The 19,912-nt window shown below is 42.0% G+C and overlaps 1 protein-coding gene across 1 annotated transcript in view; it reads left to right on the top strand.

The window, feature by feature from the left end:
• The window catches only part of emp2 (epithelial membrane protein 2), a 40,997-nt gene extending 21,917 nt beyond the window's left edge, over positions 1-19,080 (top strand). The window contains exons 2-5 of the mRNA XM_080206948.1: positions 10,282-10,419; positions 15,390-15,486; positions 16,593-16,733; positions 18,761-19,080. Of these exons, the coding sequence (XP_080063074.1) occupies positions 10,342-10,419; positions 15,390-15,486; positions 16,593-16,733; positions 18,761-18,927 (483 nt within the window). The 5' untranslated portion in view covers positions 10,282-10,341 and the 3' untranslated portion in view covers positions 18,928-19,080. The remainder of the gene's footprint in view (positions 1-10,281; positions 10,420-15,389; positions 15,487-16,592; positions 16,734-18,760) is intronic.
• Positions 19,081-19,912: the final 832 nt, after the last annotated feature.

Here is a 19,912-nt window from a genome sequence, read left to right as displayed (position 1 = left end):
ACCGAGATGAAGTAACTCAGTACAGGCCAGGAAAACATTTTGGACCTTTTCCTGTGCCTTTAGCAACTTGGACACTGAGAGAGCTAATATTTTTGTTTGTTATTTGATTATTATTATTTATTATTATCAAATAATAACTGGGGGAAACTAAGTTCTGTAAATGTAAGACATCATACAAGCGCGCTTCTGTAGCACTAGTGTCTGAGATGTGCTTCCTCCTTTTCTATTACTGGTTCCAGTGATTGAGAGTGAGTGGGCAAATCGCTTTCCTTTCCCCTTGCAACTGGCTTGGTTGCCTCAATCCTGATTGTGTGCGCCTTTATAAAAATATATTGGCTTCATTGCACTGGGGAGGCGATGGCCTAGTGGTATTATCGCTAGATTATTCATCCAGAAACTTGGCTCTGGGGACCTGGGTTCAAATCCTGCCACAGCAGATGGTGGAATTTGAATCAATAAAAAATTTAAGTATCTACTGATGACCGTGAAACCTTTGTCAATTGTCGGGAACCCATCTGGTTCTAATGCCCTTTAGGGAAGGGAATCTGTCGCCCTTACCTGGTCTGGCCCACGTGTGACTCCAGAGCCACAGCAATGTGGTTGATTCTCAACTTCCAGCGGGCAACTAGGGATGGGCAATAAATGTTGCCCCAGCCAGTGACGCCTATGGTCCCACAAATGAATATTTGAATGTATGGTACATCTTTGGACAGCCACAAAGATAATTGGATCCACTTTGTGAAAATCATGAATTCCATTATATGCAATAAATTAGGACTGATTAAAAAAAAAATTGATAAAAGTGGGCAGTACGATGGTAAAACAGGAATCTGCTGAAGTTGTATACATTTCCAGCACTCTGTACGAAGCCTCTGTTTTTTGCTGTGAATTCGGCTCTGTGCTTGGCACGTGCTATGTGGCAAAATGTCCAATAATGATAATTGCTTACATATTTAACTCAAACAAATGCTGGCCACACAGCGGAGGTGTTCTCGCAACTGCCATTTTAAAAACTTCACATTTTCAAAATGGGGGAAATGGGTGTGGATACAGCTGGCAAGTAGAGGATTTAATTTCCATTTAAACATTGAAGTGCATGTTGACAGGGTTTTCACACAATGATACTTTGATGATTTAACTCCATATTTATGAGATACATTCATGTACGCAGAGACCCTGGAGAGAAAAGCGATTGTCACACCACAATTCTTTTCAGGTACAGGTCTCCGATTACAGGCTCAGTCAGTTCACAGCGGGAAGCATCATCATCAATCCCAATCTGAATTCCGATCAGGATTTCTATCCTTCAGGAAAACCTGGAATTACAAGACTTGGAATCCTGACATGCCAATTCCAGTGGTATCCTCACTGATTTCACTTTCAGGACAGCATTGGTGGTGTTATTAGAACAAACAGCACAGGAAGAGGTCGTTTGGCCCACCAAGCCTGTGCCAATTCTTAATTGGATCCCATACTTGTTGCCCACCCGTGCTTTTGATCCCTCAACTTGCCTCCCAATCACGTGTCCATCGAGAGATGATTTGAACATTGCTAGGACTCGGGTTTTCTGATCCTGCACTCACCTATTCATGATATTTCTTCCGAAGTGCCAAAAACTAAGCCTTGAATTCTGAATCAACTCAAAGTGACCAAATGGTGACGAATGAAAAAAGTTGAGCAAATATAGTTTTGCAAGATGACAGTGGGCATCATGGTGTAGTTTACAATGTCAGTAGCAGAAATCCCAGTCATCAAATTAATCTGTTTGATCTTTTACTGTCTAACATCAAATGGCAGCAGTGACAAACAGCATGCACCTGATCTGTTGTTCAGGTCTATGTGTAAGACACTTCCAGACCACTTCCATCCTCCCCTATATCTACCAGCTCACTTACACAGGACATATAACCCATAATACAGCATCTCAGCAGTACATGCAATCACTGACTGCATCTCTGTTACAGTTAACTAAGTCCTCTGCTCTATGTTCTCAATTACCCAGCTCTACAAAGGAGGCATAGATACAATTAGTCTGCAAAAAAAAAAGTCACTGTGCACTCGTCATGTTCCAAAAATATTCTCTCTCCTTCCACGAGAGGTTGAATATGTTGGTGGGAAAAAACACTCTATATATATATATACAAAGATTATCATCTTGTAAACAGTAAGTCACAATTCTCTCTTTTTCTAAGACAGTGTACCATGGCTAAAGTAAGAATTCTTGCAATTTTTCTTCCAATGTGTTGCATTTGCTGAGGATAAGGAGTGGTAAACTAGAATCTGCAGCTGGAGGAGGGAGGAAACCAAAACGAGAAGAAAATATATTCCCACTTTAAGCAGAAATGGTGTGCTCCCTTACAGTGTGTGTGTTATACTGCCATCCATTTGCTAAGAGCCACAAAATTAGCTGCACTCAGTTTGTTCCATGTTATTTACCCTGGAGCACTTTGGCTCCACACTTATTTACCTCGCTGTATCGTCAAACTGAGGAACCTACAATTCTTACTCCATCTATCCTTCACTAATGCCAATGCACCCGGAGATACGTGCATATTTTATTTTTATTCATTTGGGGGACATGGGCATTGCTGGCTGGGCCAGCATTTATTGCCCATCCTTGGTTGCCCTGGCACTGAGTGGTTTGCTAGGCTGTTTCAGAGGGCAATTGAGAGTCAACCACATTTGCTGTGGTTCTGGAATCACATGTAGGCCAAGCCAGGTAAAGATGGCAGATTTCCTTCCCTAAAGGGTGTTAGTGAACCAAATGGGTTTTTCCGACAAGCGACAATGGTTTCATGGTCATTAGTACATCCTTAATTCCAAATTTTTTTAGTATTGAATTCAAATTCCACCATCTGTTTTGACAAGATTCAAAGCCGAATCCCAGAACATTAGTTGAGTGTCTGGAATAATAGTCTAACGATAACATCACTAGGCCATCGCCTTCCCATTGTATTTAACTCAGTGATGTGATGCTGCAGTCACATCCATCTGCCTTATCTTAACTTCTCCGTCCATACTACTCGATCCATTCATCCAATACAATTCAACCATTTATTCAATGTCATTCAGCTTTTAAAGTTTATTTATTAGTGTCACAAATAGGCTTACATTAACACTGTAATGAAGTTACTGTGAAAATTCCCTCATCACCACACTCCAGCACCTGCTTAGGTACATTGAGGGAGAATTTAGCATGGCCAATGCACCTAACCAGCCCATGTTTCGTGCTGTGGGAGGAAACCGGAGCACCCGGAGGAAACCCATGCAGACACGGGGAGAAGGTGCAGACTCTGCAGAGACAGTGAGCCAAGCTGGGAATTGAACCTGGGTCCCTGGTGCTGTGAGGCAGCAGTGCTAACCACTGTGCCACCGTGCCAGTTCAGCCTCTCTAAGGATGGTGCAGTACCCCTCTTGTACATTGACAGACTTTATTCGCTAATAAGTGTCACTGACTATGGTTCATTGATGTCCTTTAGGGAAGGAAATCTGCCGTCCTTATCTGCTCTGGCCTACATGTGACTCCAGAGCCATAGCAATGTGGTTGCCTCTCAACTGCCCTCTGAAGTGGCCCAGCCAAGGGCAAGTATGGATGGGCAATAAATGCTGGCCAACCAGTGACACCCGTATCCCGAAGATGAAATTAAAAAAAAACAAAGTTGCTTTGGCAAACTGGTCATATGTCATGTATTTTTCCAGTATTCCCTGCATTTTTGTTTTTGCTGTCTTTTAAAGACTCTTATTCCTTTGGTGAGAATGTATTTGTCTCAAGTGGGCAAACATTAAACCATTGTATCATATGTTCTTGGGCTGAGTTAAACTGCTGAGTGGAAGGAGCTTGCATGTTGAGAGTCACCATTGAAATACTGAATGGGCTTTGGGATATTTGGCTTGGGATCATCAAGCAGATGTTGAAATAAATCGTTCAATTTGTGCCTTCTTTGTTCTCTCTCCCTTTTGAAAGGGCTGCTGAGGTTACAATCAGGGGCACTCGCGCGCACTGAGGGAACATTTGGCACTGCTATCGGAATGAATTGGTTTGCTTTAGATTTGTGCAGTGGACCACACCCAGTTGTAGTAAAGAATCCATCAGCGAGACATTCCACTATGGAATAGTTGAATCCTTGCTGGAATTTTCTTCACATTCATTAACATTTAGATCTTGGCTCAAGTTGTCATCTGCCTTGTTTTTGAAGTGGAAGGGGAGGTTCGGTTGGGGAAAGAAAAGGAATGTTTGGGAGGTACACGATCAAAACAAAATCAACCGCAGAGGAATTGTTAAAAGTAGGGCAATGGTTTCATTCTGAGCAGTTTAATAATAAAGAGCCCTATTGTTCATACTAGTTGGGGGGGGGGCCTGTGAGCATTTGCTGACTGTTGATTGGTCTCTCTTATATTCTGGGAGCCCTTTTTTAACCCCACTACACAAATCTCAGCAGCAATGAGAGGGGGGGCAACTCATTGTTTGGGAACTTATCGTAACAGCTAACCTTCTAAATGTGCAGGTAAAGGCCTTCAATATATTAATTTGAATCCTTGCAATTTCATAGAATCCGTACAGTACAGAAGGAGGCTATTTGGCCCATCAAGCTTGCATCAACAACACTCCTACCCAGGCCCAATCCCCATAACCACATCTGTTTACCCTACTAGTCCCCTCTGACAATAAGGGGTGATTTATCATGGCTAATCAACCTAACCCACAGATCTTTAGAGGGTGAGAGGAATCTGGAGCACCCGGAGGAAACCCACACAGACACGGAGAGAATGTGCAAACTTCACACAGGCAGTGATCCAAGGCTGGAATGGCCATAACTGTGATGCAGCAACGCTAACCACTGTGCCACAGTGCTGCCCATTTTGTGACGATGTACGGTGATCAACCAAAGCTTGGAACCCCATACAATGCAAGTCTGTTGTGGCCCTCAAAGATTTCATGTAAATTTTCACTTCCAAACATCTATTTCAGTAATTGCTGGTTCTAAATCCCTGCATCCCTCCTTCCACTCAGCAGTTTAACTTAGCCCAAGAACATATGATACAATGGTTTAATGTTTGCCCACTTGAGACAAATACATTCTCACCAAAGGAATAAGAGTCTTTAAAAGCATTTACACTTCAACAATGAGGTATCAGTCTTGTGGCTAAACAAGGCATCAAGTTGCTCTGTACAAATGCAGGTCAAATATGCTATGGTTCCTATTATTATTATAATAATATAGTGATACAAATAGACTGATATTAACACTGCAATGAAATTACTGTGAAAATCCCCTAGTCACCACATTCCGGTGCCTGTTCAGGTACACTGAGGGAGAATTTAGCATGGCCAATGCACCTAACCAGCGCATCTTTCAGAATGTGGGAGGAAACTGGAGCACCCGGAGGAAACCCACACAGACACAGGGAGAACATTAAGACTCCACATTACAACGATCAAAATTAAATGAACTGAATTATGACAACTTAAAATTAGAACCCAGATAAAGGAAAATGCTTCCCAAGCATTGATTCCACAGAGGATGAGGATTGCTGAATCAGTGCTCCTGGGTGGCTTAAAGGGGAAGAAAAGTTGAAGTGTCTCGATGCAGATGGGATGAAAATGTCCACGCAGGAAAGAACATGTGAAATGCAAACAAAACGCAAAGCTGTGCCCATGTTGTTTGCTCAGCAGAAAGCTAAAAGGTGCATCCATATCCAGTCGTGTTGTTTAAGCTCATGCTGAGGTTTTTTCTTTTGGTTACCAAATAAATGGGAATATCTAGGGCTAGTAGTGTCCAGAACCAGCGAAGGATGATCAGCAAAGAACCAATCAAGAGGATGTGGACAATAAGGAGAAAGTGACAAATTGCCTGAAGAAACTCCAGACAAAAGATAGAAGTACCTGTGATTTGATTTATTGTTGTTGCATACTGGGAAAAGCACTGTTGCCATGCTTGGCAAGAAGTCATCATCATCTATATCAAACAATTCCCGGAGACCTGTCCTGAATGGCATATTCAAAATCGAAACCAACAGTAATGACATGGGAAGGTTTGGAAGTCTTCACTGAAGAAGAAATACTTGTAAGTATTCATCAAAGATCCTTAGACAGCCCTTTTCCAAACCTACAACCACTTCCACCTAAAAGGACAACAGATACATGGGAACATCACCTCTGCAAGTTCCCCTCCAAGCCACTTGCCATCCTGACTTGGAAACATATCGCCATTCCTTTGTAGTCACTGGGTCAAAATCCTGGAATTCTCTCTCTAACGGCATTGTGGGTCAACCCACAGTACGTGGACTGCAGTGATTCACAAAGATAGCTCACCACCATCTTCTCAAGGGCAACTGGGGATGGGCAATAAATGCTGGTCAGCCAGCGATGCCTATATCCCACAAATGAATTGGGGGGAAAAAAGTGAGAAAAAGAGTTGTGGACTTTTATGAATACAATGCTAAGTCAATACTTGGAACCACTTTGAATACTGTTGGCATCAGTGTATGGCTGAATATTGATGGCCACAATCACACCAATGAAAAATTGACATTTGTGCCTTTATGTTATAGAATGCTGTAGCATAGATGAAGCTTTTTAGCTTATCCAATTAGTCCCATTCTGCTGCCCTTTTCTGAGAATCTTGCAATTTATGTCCCCTTCAAGTATTTAAAGTTTATTGATTCGTTCTACAAGTAGGCATTCATTTTCAGTGTGAATGAAGTTACTGTGAAAATCCCCTAGTTGCCACACTCCGGTGCCTGTTTGGGTACACAGAGGGAGAACTTAGCATCGCCAGTGCACTTAACCAGAATTCTTTTGGACTGTGTGAGGAAACAAGCACCCGGAGGAAACCCATGCAGACACAAGAAGAATGTGCAGTCTCCGTACAGACAGTGACCCAAGCTGGGAATTGTACCTGGAACCCTTGCGCTGTGAGGCAGCAGTGCTAACCACTGTACCGCCCTGTTTTTTTTAATCTTTAAAAGGTGGCCAATTTTTTTTAATAGTAGTTATTGTCAGTGCAGACGTGATAGGCTGAAGAGCCATTGGTCTAATTCCGTATTGAAAATTATGCTCTTTCTGTTTTTATAGTACAGTTATTTAAAATTGCCTATCAAGTTTACCAAACAGCTTGGGTTCCCATTTAACAATTGCTCTTAATCGAAACAGTTTGTGAAACTTTTTTTTAATGGATTAAAAGTGAATTGGAATAAATAAATAGGATCTTGTTAACTGGCGGTAAGTTGCTGTAGTCATTCTGGATGGCAGGATGGAATTCCAATGAGAAATATGCAGGAACATTTTATGCTGTTCTGTACTATGGCAAGAATTTGTGGAAATGATTATGAATCAGACTACAGAAAACCGTGCCCACCATCAAACAAGGGACAGAGCCAAGCACTACAAAAGCTTCAAGCATAGATGAATAACAGAGGATCTTGGACTTCTGACAGTCAGCCATCTCAATGCTGAGATTGAACCACTCCTCTGTAGCTGGAAGGAGAATATCAGTAACTCGTTTCTCAAGTTGATGGGAGCCATATTGCTGTTTTGCAGATGCATGCTTCTAGCCTCTTTTCTGAGCACAAGAGAGTGGGAGTTACCATGACTACTTGTGGGAAGGGCTGGGTCAACAGCATATTATAAATTCTGTGCTGATTCTCCATTTTAGTTTGCAGTGTGTTATCAGTCAATAAAAAGAATCTATTCAGTTTGGATTGCTGAAGGAAATACAATCTGAACCAGGAAAAATTGCTTTGTAAAAATTGGCCTTTTGAATTAAATTATTTCAAAATATTTGTTTCCACCTATCTAATCAGTCCCATGCCCAGGAAGGGTGTGAGGCTGCTTTTAAATATGTATAATTTTAATGTTATTAGTGAACCGGGATGTAGTAGTTCGGGCTCACTCAGCTTTCCTCACCGGTGAGGATAACAGATGGTCCCACCAACAGGGACCTGATGTTATAGCTGCTCTGGTGGGACTGGAGACCATTGGAACACCCTTGGGTGCCCAGGGGTGAGGGCAAGCAGTGCCAGCCTGTCACTACCCATCAGGAAGCACCAAGGGGGGTGGGGCCTGATGGGGCAGAGTCTGTTGGGGGCAGGACCAGACAGGAGTAGGGGATACGTCAGGAGGACTCTGCATTTGGGGAGTGGTGCTGGGGCAGAAGTTGGAGAGTTGGGGGGTGCGGGTGAGAGGCTAGAGATGTCTGGGCAGTGGAGATAGAGGAGGGGTGTGGGAGGTGAACGAGGCAGCAATTTCCTTGGGGGTGGAGGGATCTATTGGCAGGTAAACAGGATCTCCCAGTGTACTGGGAGATTGGTGCGCATGCACACTGGCTCCCTGAGCAGTCTTCTGCCGGGATTCTCTGGTGGGATTCTGCTCCCCCCACACTGGTGTGAAACTCCCAACTATCAAAAAAAAATTGACAGAGTAGCTCACTGAATTAACTGGAGTGAAACAACATTCAGGTTTTCAGACTTTTGTGAAACTTGGAATTTTTTTGGGAAGATTGCTCTCATTGTATTTTAGATGAGAACAATACTCCAGGGAGTTAGTTTCCCCACAAGAGTGAGGAATAAAGTGCTTTGTGCCTGATGAATAATTCTCAATTTTGGAAGTGAATTCTACCATATTGGGCCTCTTTGGCAACTTCTGGTAGACTGATCTGGGAAAGATCTACTGAATCAGTGAGACCAGTACTTTCTCAAATAGGAGAGCAAAACTGTAGCCAGTACTCTGGGCGTGGCCTCATCAGCACCTTTTGTACAGCTGCACCATAACCTCGCAGTTTTGATCCCCCTAGCAATGAAGGACAAAATTCCATTTGCTACCTTAATTACCTGTTGCACCTGCAGACCAACTTTTTGTGATTCATGCACAAGGATTCCAGCTCCCTCTGCACAGCAGCATGCTGCAATTTTTTTTACCATTTACATAATAGCCCATTTTGCTGTTATTCCTACCACAATAGATGACCTCACATTTTCCAACATTGTACTCCATCTGCTAGACCCTTGCCCACTCGCTTAGACTATCTGTACCCCTTTGCAGACTTTCAGCATTCTCTGCACACTTTGCTCTGCCACTCATCTTAGTGTCGTCTGTGAATTTTGACATACTACATTCAGTCCCCAACTCCAAATCATCTATGTAAATCATAAACAATTGCTGTCCCAACACTGATCCCTGAGGCACGCCATTAGTCACTGCCAACCAGAAAAACACCCAGCTGCCCAAACTTTGTTTTCTGTTTGTTAACCAATCCTTTATCCATGCTAATACATTACCTGTAACACTGTGCACCTTTATCTTATGCAGCAGCCTTTGGTGTGGCAATTTGTCAAATGCCTTCTGGAAATCCAGATACACCACATCCACCCATTGTCAAAGAATTCCACCAAATTAGCCAAACACGACCTGCTCTTCATGAACCCATGCTGTGTCTTCCCAATGGGACAGTTTATATCTAGATGTCTCATTATTTATTCCTTGATATATTCAAGCATGTTCCCTACTACAGAAGTTAAGCTAACCAGCCTATAATTACCTGCCTTTTGTCTACCTCCTTTTTTAAACAGTGGTGTCACATTTACCCCACTAATCCCCCTAACCTATACATCTTTGGACAGTAAGGAACAATTTACCGTGACCAGTCCATCCAACCTGCACATCTTTGGACTGTGGGAGGAAACAGGAGCACACAGATACGGGGAGAACATGTAAACTTCACACAGACTGTGATCAGAAGCCAGAATTGAACCTGTGTAAAAATAAAAGCACATTACTATGGATGCTGGAATCTGAAATGATAAGAGAAAATGCTGGAAAATCTCAGCAGGTCTGGCAGCATCTATAAGGAGAGGAAAAAAGGAGGGAAAAGTCTGTTTTTGGCACAAGTAAAATTGATTTAAATCATTACTTTTAGCTTTGAAACAAGTAGAGAATGGAATCCTTAATTATAAAATATCAGCTTAGTCTAGATGCTACAACATCTAAAACAAAAATAATGCTGTACAGTAGTTTTGTGGAGTTTTTTAGGCAGGAACTTACTATATATTTAAAAACTGCTAAGGGGACACTTTTTACATGGGAAAATATTTAAAATAGATGGTTTTGCCAGATGTTCCTGGCTCCAAACTTAATAGTCTGTTCTTTCCACAACATTTTTTTCCATGAATTGTGCAGGCGTGTCATTTTTAATCAGTGTGCCACACACAGCCTCTCCTTCATGTGCAACAATGAACCATCTATGGAAGAAATAATTTGTACGACTTGTTCTTTTTGTTTTGCAGCAAACCCTTGTACTTTGAAGAATTTTGGTCTGAGACACGTATAAACACCACGTTGTCGTGATGCTTGTGCTTCTGGGATTTATTCTGGTCTTTCACGTTGCAACAGCAGCCCTGCTGTTTATCGCTACGATAGATAATGTAAGTAGATCATGTTTTAGATTTGTGTAAGGACAGAAGATAGAAGTTACCAGACTTTTGGGGATTGTGAAAGCAAGTTATTAGAATGCGATTCTTTATTGTGAGGTTATTGAGTTGGGCTCGACTTCCAAAAAGCAAAGATGATAATCAATAAAGTGCCTTTAACATTGGAGTCCCACGGAATGTTTTCCTGAGGTTTGAGGAAAAACAAATGAATGTTGGCCAAGGCAATATTAGGAGGCTGACAGAATGCTTGGTCACATTTCACTCATTGATAGCTGTATCGTATTTTCAGGTGGATTGGTTCAGCTCAGTTCTTAAATGTATTTACAAATTATATTCTGTGTTTCTAATGAAAACAGTGGCTTGTGTATCTAAAATTTATTTATTAGTCACCAGTAGGCTTATATTCACACTGCAGTGAAGTTATTGTGAAAATCCCCTAGTTGTCACACTCCGGTGAAAGGTTTTGGCATGGCTAATCCACCTAACCATACTGTCTTTTCTTTCGGGCTGCGAGAGGAAATCCATGCAAACGCGGGGAGAAGGTGCATACTCCGCACAGACAGTGACCCAAGCCGGAAATTGAACTGTGGTCCTCAGTGCTGTGAGGCAGCAGTGCTAACCATTGTGACACCATGCTGTCCCATATATTAGTCCATAGATATTAGTGTGCCATTTTTGTTCTCTTCACAAGGAAGTAGATGGTTTATTAGTGCTTGTTATTTTAAGTTAACGCTCATTGCTCTTATTGCCGTTTGATGTGTGCTCTTGGAGGTCTGTTTGGCATATAACATTTGCAGATAGGTTAATGATGTCTGGGCCTCTTTGACTTTACTGTCACTCACCTTCGAACGCTCCACTCCCTCACCTTTCCAAAACCCACCCAGGCTGTTGATGGAAGTTTTCTGGCTGCTGCAGCTGGGAATTCTCATGAGAACAGTCATTCTTGCTCATGGTAAGGACTGGTTGGGATCTCTTCATTTGCTAAAAGTGTTTTGGGAGAGAAGAGAAAGGGGAGAAGCAATGTCTTGCAACGAAGGAGAAAATAATAGGGAAATAGATAGCAGTGGCATTGGAGTGAAGAAATGAGCAGTAGTGAAGTTGGGAATGGGAAACAATGAGTGGTGCTTTGGATTGGGGTAGGAAATGCAATGTAATGTGTTGTCGTTGACTGAGGAGGAAGGAGAGAGGCAAGTGGTAGAATGTTAACTTTGCTCTGGGGCTGTTGAAAGAAGAATGTTACCCTTCTTGTTCAAAATAAATACAAAATACCTGCTCTTGTGTGTTTTCTCATCCCTGCCAAAGTCTTTTTGAGATTGGAGTGTGGCTGTAATACTGCTGGCAATAGGCATTGGAGCAATTCTGTTTTCTCATTTTTAGTTACCTGGGTCAGAGGTTTACAGCATGGAAACAGGCCCTTCAGCCCAATTTGTCCATGCTGCCCAGTTTCTACCACTAAGCTAGTCCTAATTGCCCACATTTGGCCCATACCCCTCTATACACCCATCTTACCTATGTAACTGTCTAAATAGTTTTTAAAAGACAAAATTGTACCTGCCTCTACTATTACCTCTGGCAGCTTGTTACAGACACTCACCACCCTCTGTGTGAAGTAATTGCTCCTCTGGACACTCTTGTGTCTTTCCCTTCACATTAAATCTATGTCCTCTAGTTTTAGCCTCCTACCTTTGGGAAAAGATGTTGATTAGCTGATCTGTGGCCCTCATTATTTTATAGACCTCTATAAGATCACCCCTCAGCCTCCTACCTCCAGAGAAGAAAGTCCCAATCTCTCCAGCCTCTCCTTATAACTCAAACCATCAAGTCCCAGTAGTATCATAGTCAATCTTTTCTGCACTCTTTCTAGTTTAATAATATCCTTTCTATAATAGGGTGACCAGAACTGCACACAGTATTCCAAGTGTGGCCTTACCAATGTCTTGTACAACCTCAACAAGACTTCCCAACTCCTGTATTCAGTATTCTGACCGATGAAATCAAGCATGCCGAATGCCTTCTTCACCACTCTGTCCACCTGTGACTCAAGGAGCTATGAACATGTATCCTTAGATCCCTTTGTTCTGTAACTTTCCCCAACACCCTACCATTATATTAGTAAGTCCTGCCCTGGTTCAATTACCAAAATGCATCACCCGACATTTGGCTAAATTAAACTCCCTCTGCCATTTGTTAGCCCAATTGATCAAGATCCTGTTACAATTGAAGATAACTTTTTTCACTGTTCACTATGCCACTAATTCTAGTGGCATCTGCAAACTTACTAACCATGCCTCATTCTCAGCCAAATCATTAATATAAATGACAAATAACAGTGGACCTAGCACTGATCCCTGAGGCACACCGCTGGTCACAGGCCTCCAGTTTGAAAATGATTCTCTACAACCGCCCTCTGACTTCTGTCAAGAAGCCAATTTTGTATCCATTTAGATACCTCACCCTGGATCCCATGAGATTTAACCTTATGCAACAACCTACCATGCGGTACCTTGTCAAAGGCCTTGCTAAAGTCCACTGTAATACGAGTAGTCATTGAACGAAGGCCTTCCTTGCAGAGAGGAGTCCCATTCAGCAGTCAATTTTAATGGTATAAACAGATGAAGAAAGCAAATTGCCCTGGTTGAGGTGATGAGAATGAATGGGCAGATTGTGCCCATAGGGATCTTGAAGGTATCTAATTTAAGGTTGCCATGTGTATGAAAATGTAATTTTCATCCAATTCATTATAGAATCTACAGTACAGAAGGAGACAATTTGGCCCATTGGGTCTGTGCCAACCACAATCCCACATGCCCTATTCCTGTAACCCCACATTTACTTTGCTAATCTCCCTGACATTATGGGGCAGTTTAGCATAGCCAATCAACTTAACCCACACATCTTTGGACTGTGGTAGGAAACCTACGCAGACACGGGGAGAATGTGCAAGCTCCACACAGTGATCCGAGGCTGGAATTGAACCTGGGTCTCTGGCGCTGTGAGGCAGCAGTGCTAACCATTGTGCCACCACGTTCCCCCCCCAGCACCACCAATTATCAAGCAAGCCTTATTGCTGTATATGGATGCCCCAAGTAATTGAGGAAAATTTGGTCAACATTCTTCCCACTTTTTGGAAACACAGATTTTCGAAGGGTTATTGGAGCAGAATGTTTTATGAAAGTGTTTTAATGTGGAAGTGGCAGGACTTAAAGACAAGAAAGAGCAGATAATCAACAGGGAACTAGGGGTGCTGAGCTAACAGCAGCATTGACATGATGCCTTAGTTCATGCTGTTAATTCTAAGATTCTTGGTAAGAAAATTAATAATAACTTTGTAAAAACAGGACCAATTTTTGTATTACGGAGCAAAAATAAATGAGGCTGCCTTTATCCTTCAGGTTCAATGATATAACTCATTGGCCGGAATTCTTCGACCATTCACACCCTGCCACTGCTGCAAGTAAGAATGGAGAACTTGGCACTCAGCCAAATCTCTGCCTTCTGCAGAAGGACCAGAGAATCCTGCAGGTGTGAACAGCTGGAAAATTCTGGCCATTTTCCTTTTTGTGGAATTAGTCAAAGGAGAAAGTAGTGTTGAACAGTTGTTCTTTAGACTTGGAGGGATTGGATTGGGTTGTGGTGGGGGGTAGGTATAAAATGTGTTCTCTGGGGTCGATGATATGAACTGCTTGTCGTACGAGGACGATTGAGGACTCTGGGTCTGTACTCGTTGGAGTTTAGAAGGATGAGGGTGGTCTTATTGAAACTTACAGGATACTGCAAGGTCTGGATAGAGTGGACGTGGAGAGGATGTTTCCACTAGTAAGAAAAGCTAGAACCAGAGGGCACATCCTGAGGCTAAAGGGACGATCCTTTGAAACAGAGATGAGGAGGAATTTCTTCAGCCACAGTGTGGTGAATTTGTGGAACTCTTTGCCACAGAAGGCTGTGGAGGCCAGATCATTGAGTGTCTTTTAAGACAGAGATAGGTTCTTGATTAATAAGGGGATCAAGGGTTATTCTTCCCATAAACAGGGACAGATATCAGAAGAGGAACAAATGTCAGTAACAGGTCCAAGCTGATTGGCAAGAGAACCAGAGATGACATGCAGAAACATTTTTTAGACAGCAAATTATGATCTGGAATGACTGCCTGAAAGATTAGTGGAAATGGATTTAGATAATTGGACAAATTCTTGAAGGAAGGAAAAAAAGTTACAGGGCTCGGAGGAAAGGGACTATTATGGTTCATGATATGCTTCTAGAATGACAAAAACTTATCAGGTGTTTCTGAAATTAACCCCTTTTTTTCTGGAAAGTAACAAACTTGCTCTTTCTTAATGAGAGAATAGAGATCCTTTTTATTAGGTTTGACTCCTAGCTGGCTCAGTGTAAATTTCTGGATGCAGAGTGGCTTGTACTGCTGTCTCTCAGCACCAGGGACCTGGGTTCAATACTGGCCTCGGGTCACTGTCTGTGTGGAGTTTGCATGTTCTCACCATGTCTGTGTGGTTTCTTCTGGGTGCTCCAGTTTCCTCCCATAGTCCAAAGACATGTGGGTTAGGTGGATTGGCCATGCTAAATTGATCTAAGTATCAGGGGATTAGCAAGGGATTTCAGGGGATAGGGCCTTGGTGGGATTGTGATCGGTGCAGACTCTGAGCCAAATGGCCGCCTCCTGCACTGTAGGGATTCTATGATTCTATGAAATAAGTCTTACATTAACACTGCAATGAAGTTCCTGTGAAAATCCCCAAGTCGTCACAGTCCGGCACCTGTTCAGGTCAATGCACCTAACAGCTTCAACCCTGGGAATGAAACTCGGGTCCCTGGTGCTGTGAAGTAACAGTGCCAACCACTGTGCTGTTCCCTAGGTGTTTAACTTTCAAAATGCAAGCAGGAAAACAATGCACTTTACTCAAATTCTATTTATTTAATTTTCCAACGTGTACTTTTACTTTTTTTTGTAGGCTTGGTGGAAAACTGAGCTTGCCAGCACTGATATTTGGCAAACCTGCCTCTACAATAATTCTGAATGTGATGATAAGCCTGTTGAGGCTTATGGAGGTAAATATTTGCAATGATCGTCTTCACTTTGATCTACATAGATTTAATTTAAAGTGTTGTGTTGGCTCTTCAATCCCTGTAACAGTGGGAGACGGGAAGGTATCTTCTGCACACATGTGCCCAACCCCATTGCAATTCCATGGGTCAGACATTTTAACAAAGGTGGGTGTTTGTACCACTGCAGCCCAGCAAGGGAGCTGCCAGGGACTAATACTGACAGCTTCAGCCAAAAGTTGAAATGAGAAGTAAAAAGGCCTTTTAAATGATTGCCTTGCCTGCAGCAACTGATTATTTCAGAGCTGGCTAAGTAAAGTGGACTTTTCCCATTTTGGCGGGCTGTACATAAAATGTACACTTGCTTGTATTGACAGCTACGAAGGACACTGGGGAAATCACTGAGAGACCCCCCCTGTGGCCTTCTTGGTGTATGAACCCCCTTAACAAGTAGAAGTGAGCAGAGGCAGGTTAAAACCTGTGGCCCTAACCCAAACCATTGTTGTGGGGACAAACTGGCCTTGGCTGAGTTACTAGTTAAGAATCTTCTCCAGTAAGGAAAAGCGATTATGCCACTTTTCAAGAAACGTAAACCCTGTGATACCACTGGGGAAAACTGAGTGAATGTTTCTTCTTCCATGTTAACAACATTGTAGGAGATGGAAAATAAATAGTAATATTGTTGATCGCATGCAGGGCCCCTGACCTTCAGCATGTCAAAAAGTCTGACCTATCTGGATTTCCCTGTCTCAAGAACTTTTTATGAGCTAATAAACCTGGTGAAAAACCTGAAGTCCTCTGTTATACTCCTGAGATACCACTTCAACATTGGCTAGGCAACCCCCAGGAAACCTGTCACTGAGTTCTTGGCTAGGTTATGAAAATAAGCAGATTCGAACTGTGTCTAAATTAAATGTTGCGAGACAAGTTGGTATGTGGTTAACTCGTTAATTAAAACAAAATCACCTCAATGTCTTTTTAAAACCAGTAAACTTGTGAAAAATAAAGAAATGGAGGAAGTAATAAGAACTTTTGAAAAATCCAGCTATTGCAGTCCTTTTGAAGCTTTGCGAAAGTCAATCTCCTTAACCACCTTTGTTTTTATTCTGTAGATTGCATCAAGGCAGTACAGGCGGCAATGTGCCTGTCGGTGATTTTCTGCTGCATTTCATTCATCGTGTTTGTTGTTCAACTGTTCCGGCTGCAAAAGGGGCAGAGGTTTTTCATCGCTGGATCCCTGCAGCTGTTATCTAGTAAGTCTGCCGGAATGTAAAAGTATTTGTTCCTTAAACTCTGTTTCAACCCAATTTCCATCTTGCTAGCAGTGTCAAGATCACCCTGACTTGAGGCACAAAAGTAGTCAATGATTGTGACCATGTTTATTATGTTTGCTTGTTCTGCACTTCTCCGGCTTGATGGAACATGCTGTCGTCTTCCACTGTCCCACATGGTGCTTTTGTGTGGTTCCACTCCTGCCCCTCTGAATATAGTCACTGCATTATTCTCACTTCTTCTCTTTTAACTTCTACAAACTCCTCCAGTTTTCCAAAGATATGTGGCCCATTTTTGCTATCATTTTCCTACTATTCCTATCAGCCAATCTGACAGCTCATTGTTTCCCCCAACTCAACATTAGGAAGACTGAAATCATCTGCTGTAGTTGGCATCATGAACCCTGTGCAAACCTTGATGTCCGACATGATTTGAATAAAGCCCAGTATAACATACTACCCGTTGCCAAGCTTGCTCTCTTTTACTTGTGCCTCTCCTGATAACATGGATATCCATGTTTGGCTTACGTTAACACTGCAATGAAGTTGCTCTGAAAAGTCCCTAGTCGCCACACTCCTACACCTGTTGGGATACACTGAGGGAGGATTTAGCATGGCCAATGCACCTAACCAGCATGTCTTTCGGACTGCGGGAGGGATCCAGAGCACCTGAAGGAAACCCACAAAGATATGGGGAGTATGTTCAGACTCTGCACAGACAGCTACCAAAGCCAACAATTGAACCTGGGTCCCTGATGCTGTGAGGCAGTCATGCTGACCACTGTGCCACTGATGCTTTTGTTGCCACTGGATTTCTGCAATATGCTGCTTTCAAAAATCCAGCTTATTCAAAGCTTAGGCTACATCATGTCTGACCAATTATTGGTCCCATACCAGTTAAAGCATTATGTTTAAAGTCCACATCTTCAAATTCCTTCATCCTAGTTTTGTAATGCCTGCTCTGCAGCTCCTGTCACAGCCTCTGAATTTGCTCTGCTGTGCATTCCACTTGCTTTAGCCTCATTACTGGCGCAAGAGTTTTCATTTGCTTCAGCCCCATTATCTGACACATCCTTCTTTAAACTCTCTCTCTCTCTGTCTCCCTCTCTGCTTCTGAATAGCTGACTTAAAACCTCTGATTTGATTTATTATTGTCATATGTATTAATACACAGTGAAAAGTATTGTTTCTTGCACACCATACAGACAAAGCGTACCGTTCATAGAGAAGGAGAGGGAGTGCAGAATTTTGTGTTAGTCATAGCTAGGGTATAGAGAAAGATCAACTTAACTCTTTGACTCTCTTTCCATTACCATTCCCTGTTTGACACCATGGCTCACTGTCTGCTCCTTTTGCCTTTTCTATGTTTCTCTTTGTTATTATTTGAATGCAACCTGGGACACAATATTACATCACCCCCCCGCCTCTCCCTCATTAGGTTTGCAGGAAGAGTGGGAGGGGTAGCCATTAAATTCTTACGATGGCCTGAAAGGAAATTGTGCTCAGACCTCAGGTGGGTAGGGGGTCCTCTATCAACTGCTTCATTGCGACATTGGATGACCTCCTAAAAAGGTCTGGCTCTGCAAATGCTGTCTCCCAAACTCGCTGTCTCACCACAAATGTCCCCACTCCACTTCCTCCTTGGGTCTCACCATCTCCCCCTGCCCCAAGGCATCATCCCTACACCATTCCCTGCCCCCCCCCCCCCCCCCCCTGCCAGAACAAATACCTAGTCACGGATTCCCAGTATTTGGACTTTGAGTATGTTGAAACAATAACATTATGCAGCAATAATGTTGCGGCACTAAATATGCACACCCAGATCATTTCTGACAGAAGTAATTACTATAAGCTTCAGTTTTGAGGTTCAAATTGAGTTTGTTAACAATTGTTTGGCATGTCTTCAAGATTATACAATGCAAGTTACAGTACTCACAATTTCCTTTGAGTACAGTTTTGTGCGAGAGAATGAATTGTGTTAAAAATGGAATTTCTTTTTTATTTTGCAGGTGTCTGTGTAATGGTTGCAGCATCCATTTACACAAACCAAGAAGCAGAGTTCCATGAAACATTGATTCCAGGAAATTACGGATACTCTTACATTCTAGCTTGGATCGCGTTTGCTTTTACTCTGATCAGTGGTGTGATGTATATTGTTTTACGGAAACGTAAATAGAGGTTTCAGTCTATCTAAATCCTTCTGTATGCATCACTGCAGGAGAATGGTTTCTGAATGAATAACAGCAATCTCCTGCAAACAAACACATCTTCTGTACAGCGACCGTCAGATGAAGCAAAACAAAATCATGTAGTAAAATTTTACAGTTTATGAAGCCTTATTAGTTGCAAATTCTTTAAAATCCAGTTTGGCACAGTTTGTACAAAAAATATTCACATTTGTCTACATTAAGATACATCTACAAGTTATTTTGTCAAATGATGAGCACTTTTTGTATTTTCCTACAACTATTCAGCTTGCCTGTTCATGCTGACAGAGCAGGTGATGTAAACACCTTCAATGTCCACCAAAATGAATTGTATTTAGTTCATGGGAAGCTTTTTAAACTGGTGACTTCTAACTCCCTCCCAAATGAAGCCTTCCCCAAAGTCAGCTTATTTTGTCTACAATCAAATTTAGTTTTCTAAAACACAATTTTGCATATACAAATTAAAACTACATATTGAAATTATTTAGATAAAGTATCCTGAAAAGTGGCAGTAAGTCTTAATTTAGTCCTTATAGAAAAGTACGTTAATAATGTTTGTCTAGAAGCCAGAGAACTGTATAGTGTCCACTGGAAAGGCATATTTTTCCTCAGTGTTGCCTTAATCATGTAGCAGTGTTGTAACAGTGTATTCAAAAGCAACAACTGATACCTTTTGTACAGTCAGTGAATTTTGTGAATTTGGTTTAAAACTATCCAAACCAAAAATAATTAAAATAAAATGGTACCTTCTTTAAAAAAAATTGTAATTTTTTTATCTGAGCTTTCAAAATTAAAGTTAATCAGCTCAATGCTAAGCCAGGAGCAGCATATTCTTTACCATGTCATAGAACTGGATCTAAACATATGTAAATACATCCATGTTAGTTGGTGGCGTTGGGTGCCAAGATACTGAAGGTGGTGGGTTTTGAAAGAAAATCAGTACAATCAGATGCA

This window comes from Carcharhinus amblyrhynchos, chromosome 18 (genome assembly GCF_965287045.1).
Source record: "Carcharhinus amblyrhynchos chromosome 18, sCarAmb.v2.hapA, whole genome shotgun sequence".
NCBI classification, from domain to species: domain Eukaryota; kingdom Metazoa; phylum Chordata; class Chondrichthyes; order Carcharhiniformes; family Carcharhinidae; genus Carcharhinus; species Carcharhinus amblyrhynchos.
The sequence above is the reverse complement of the archived record's forward strand: the minus strand, read 5'-3'. Positions and strand labels throughout refer to the sequence as shown.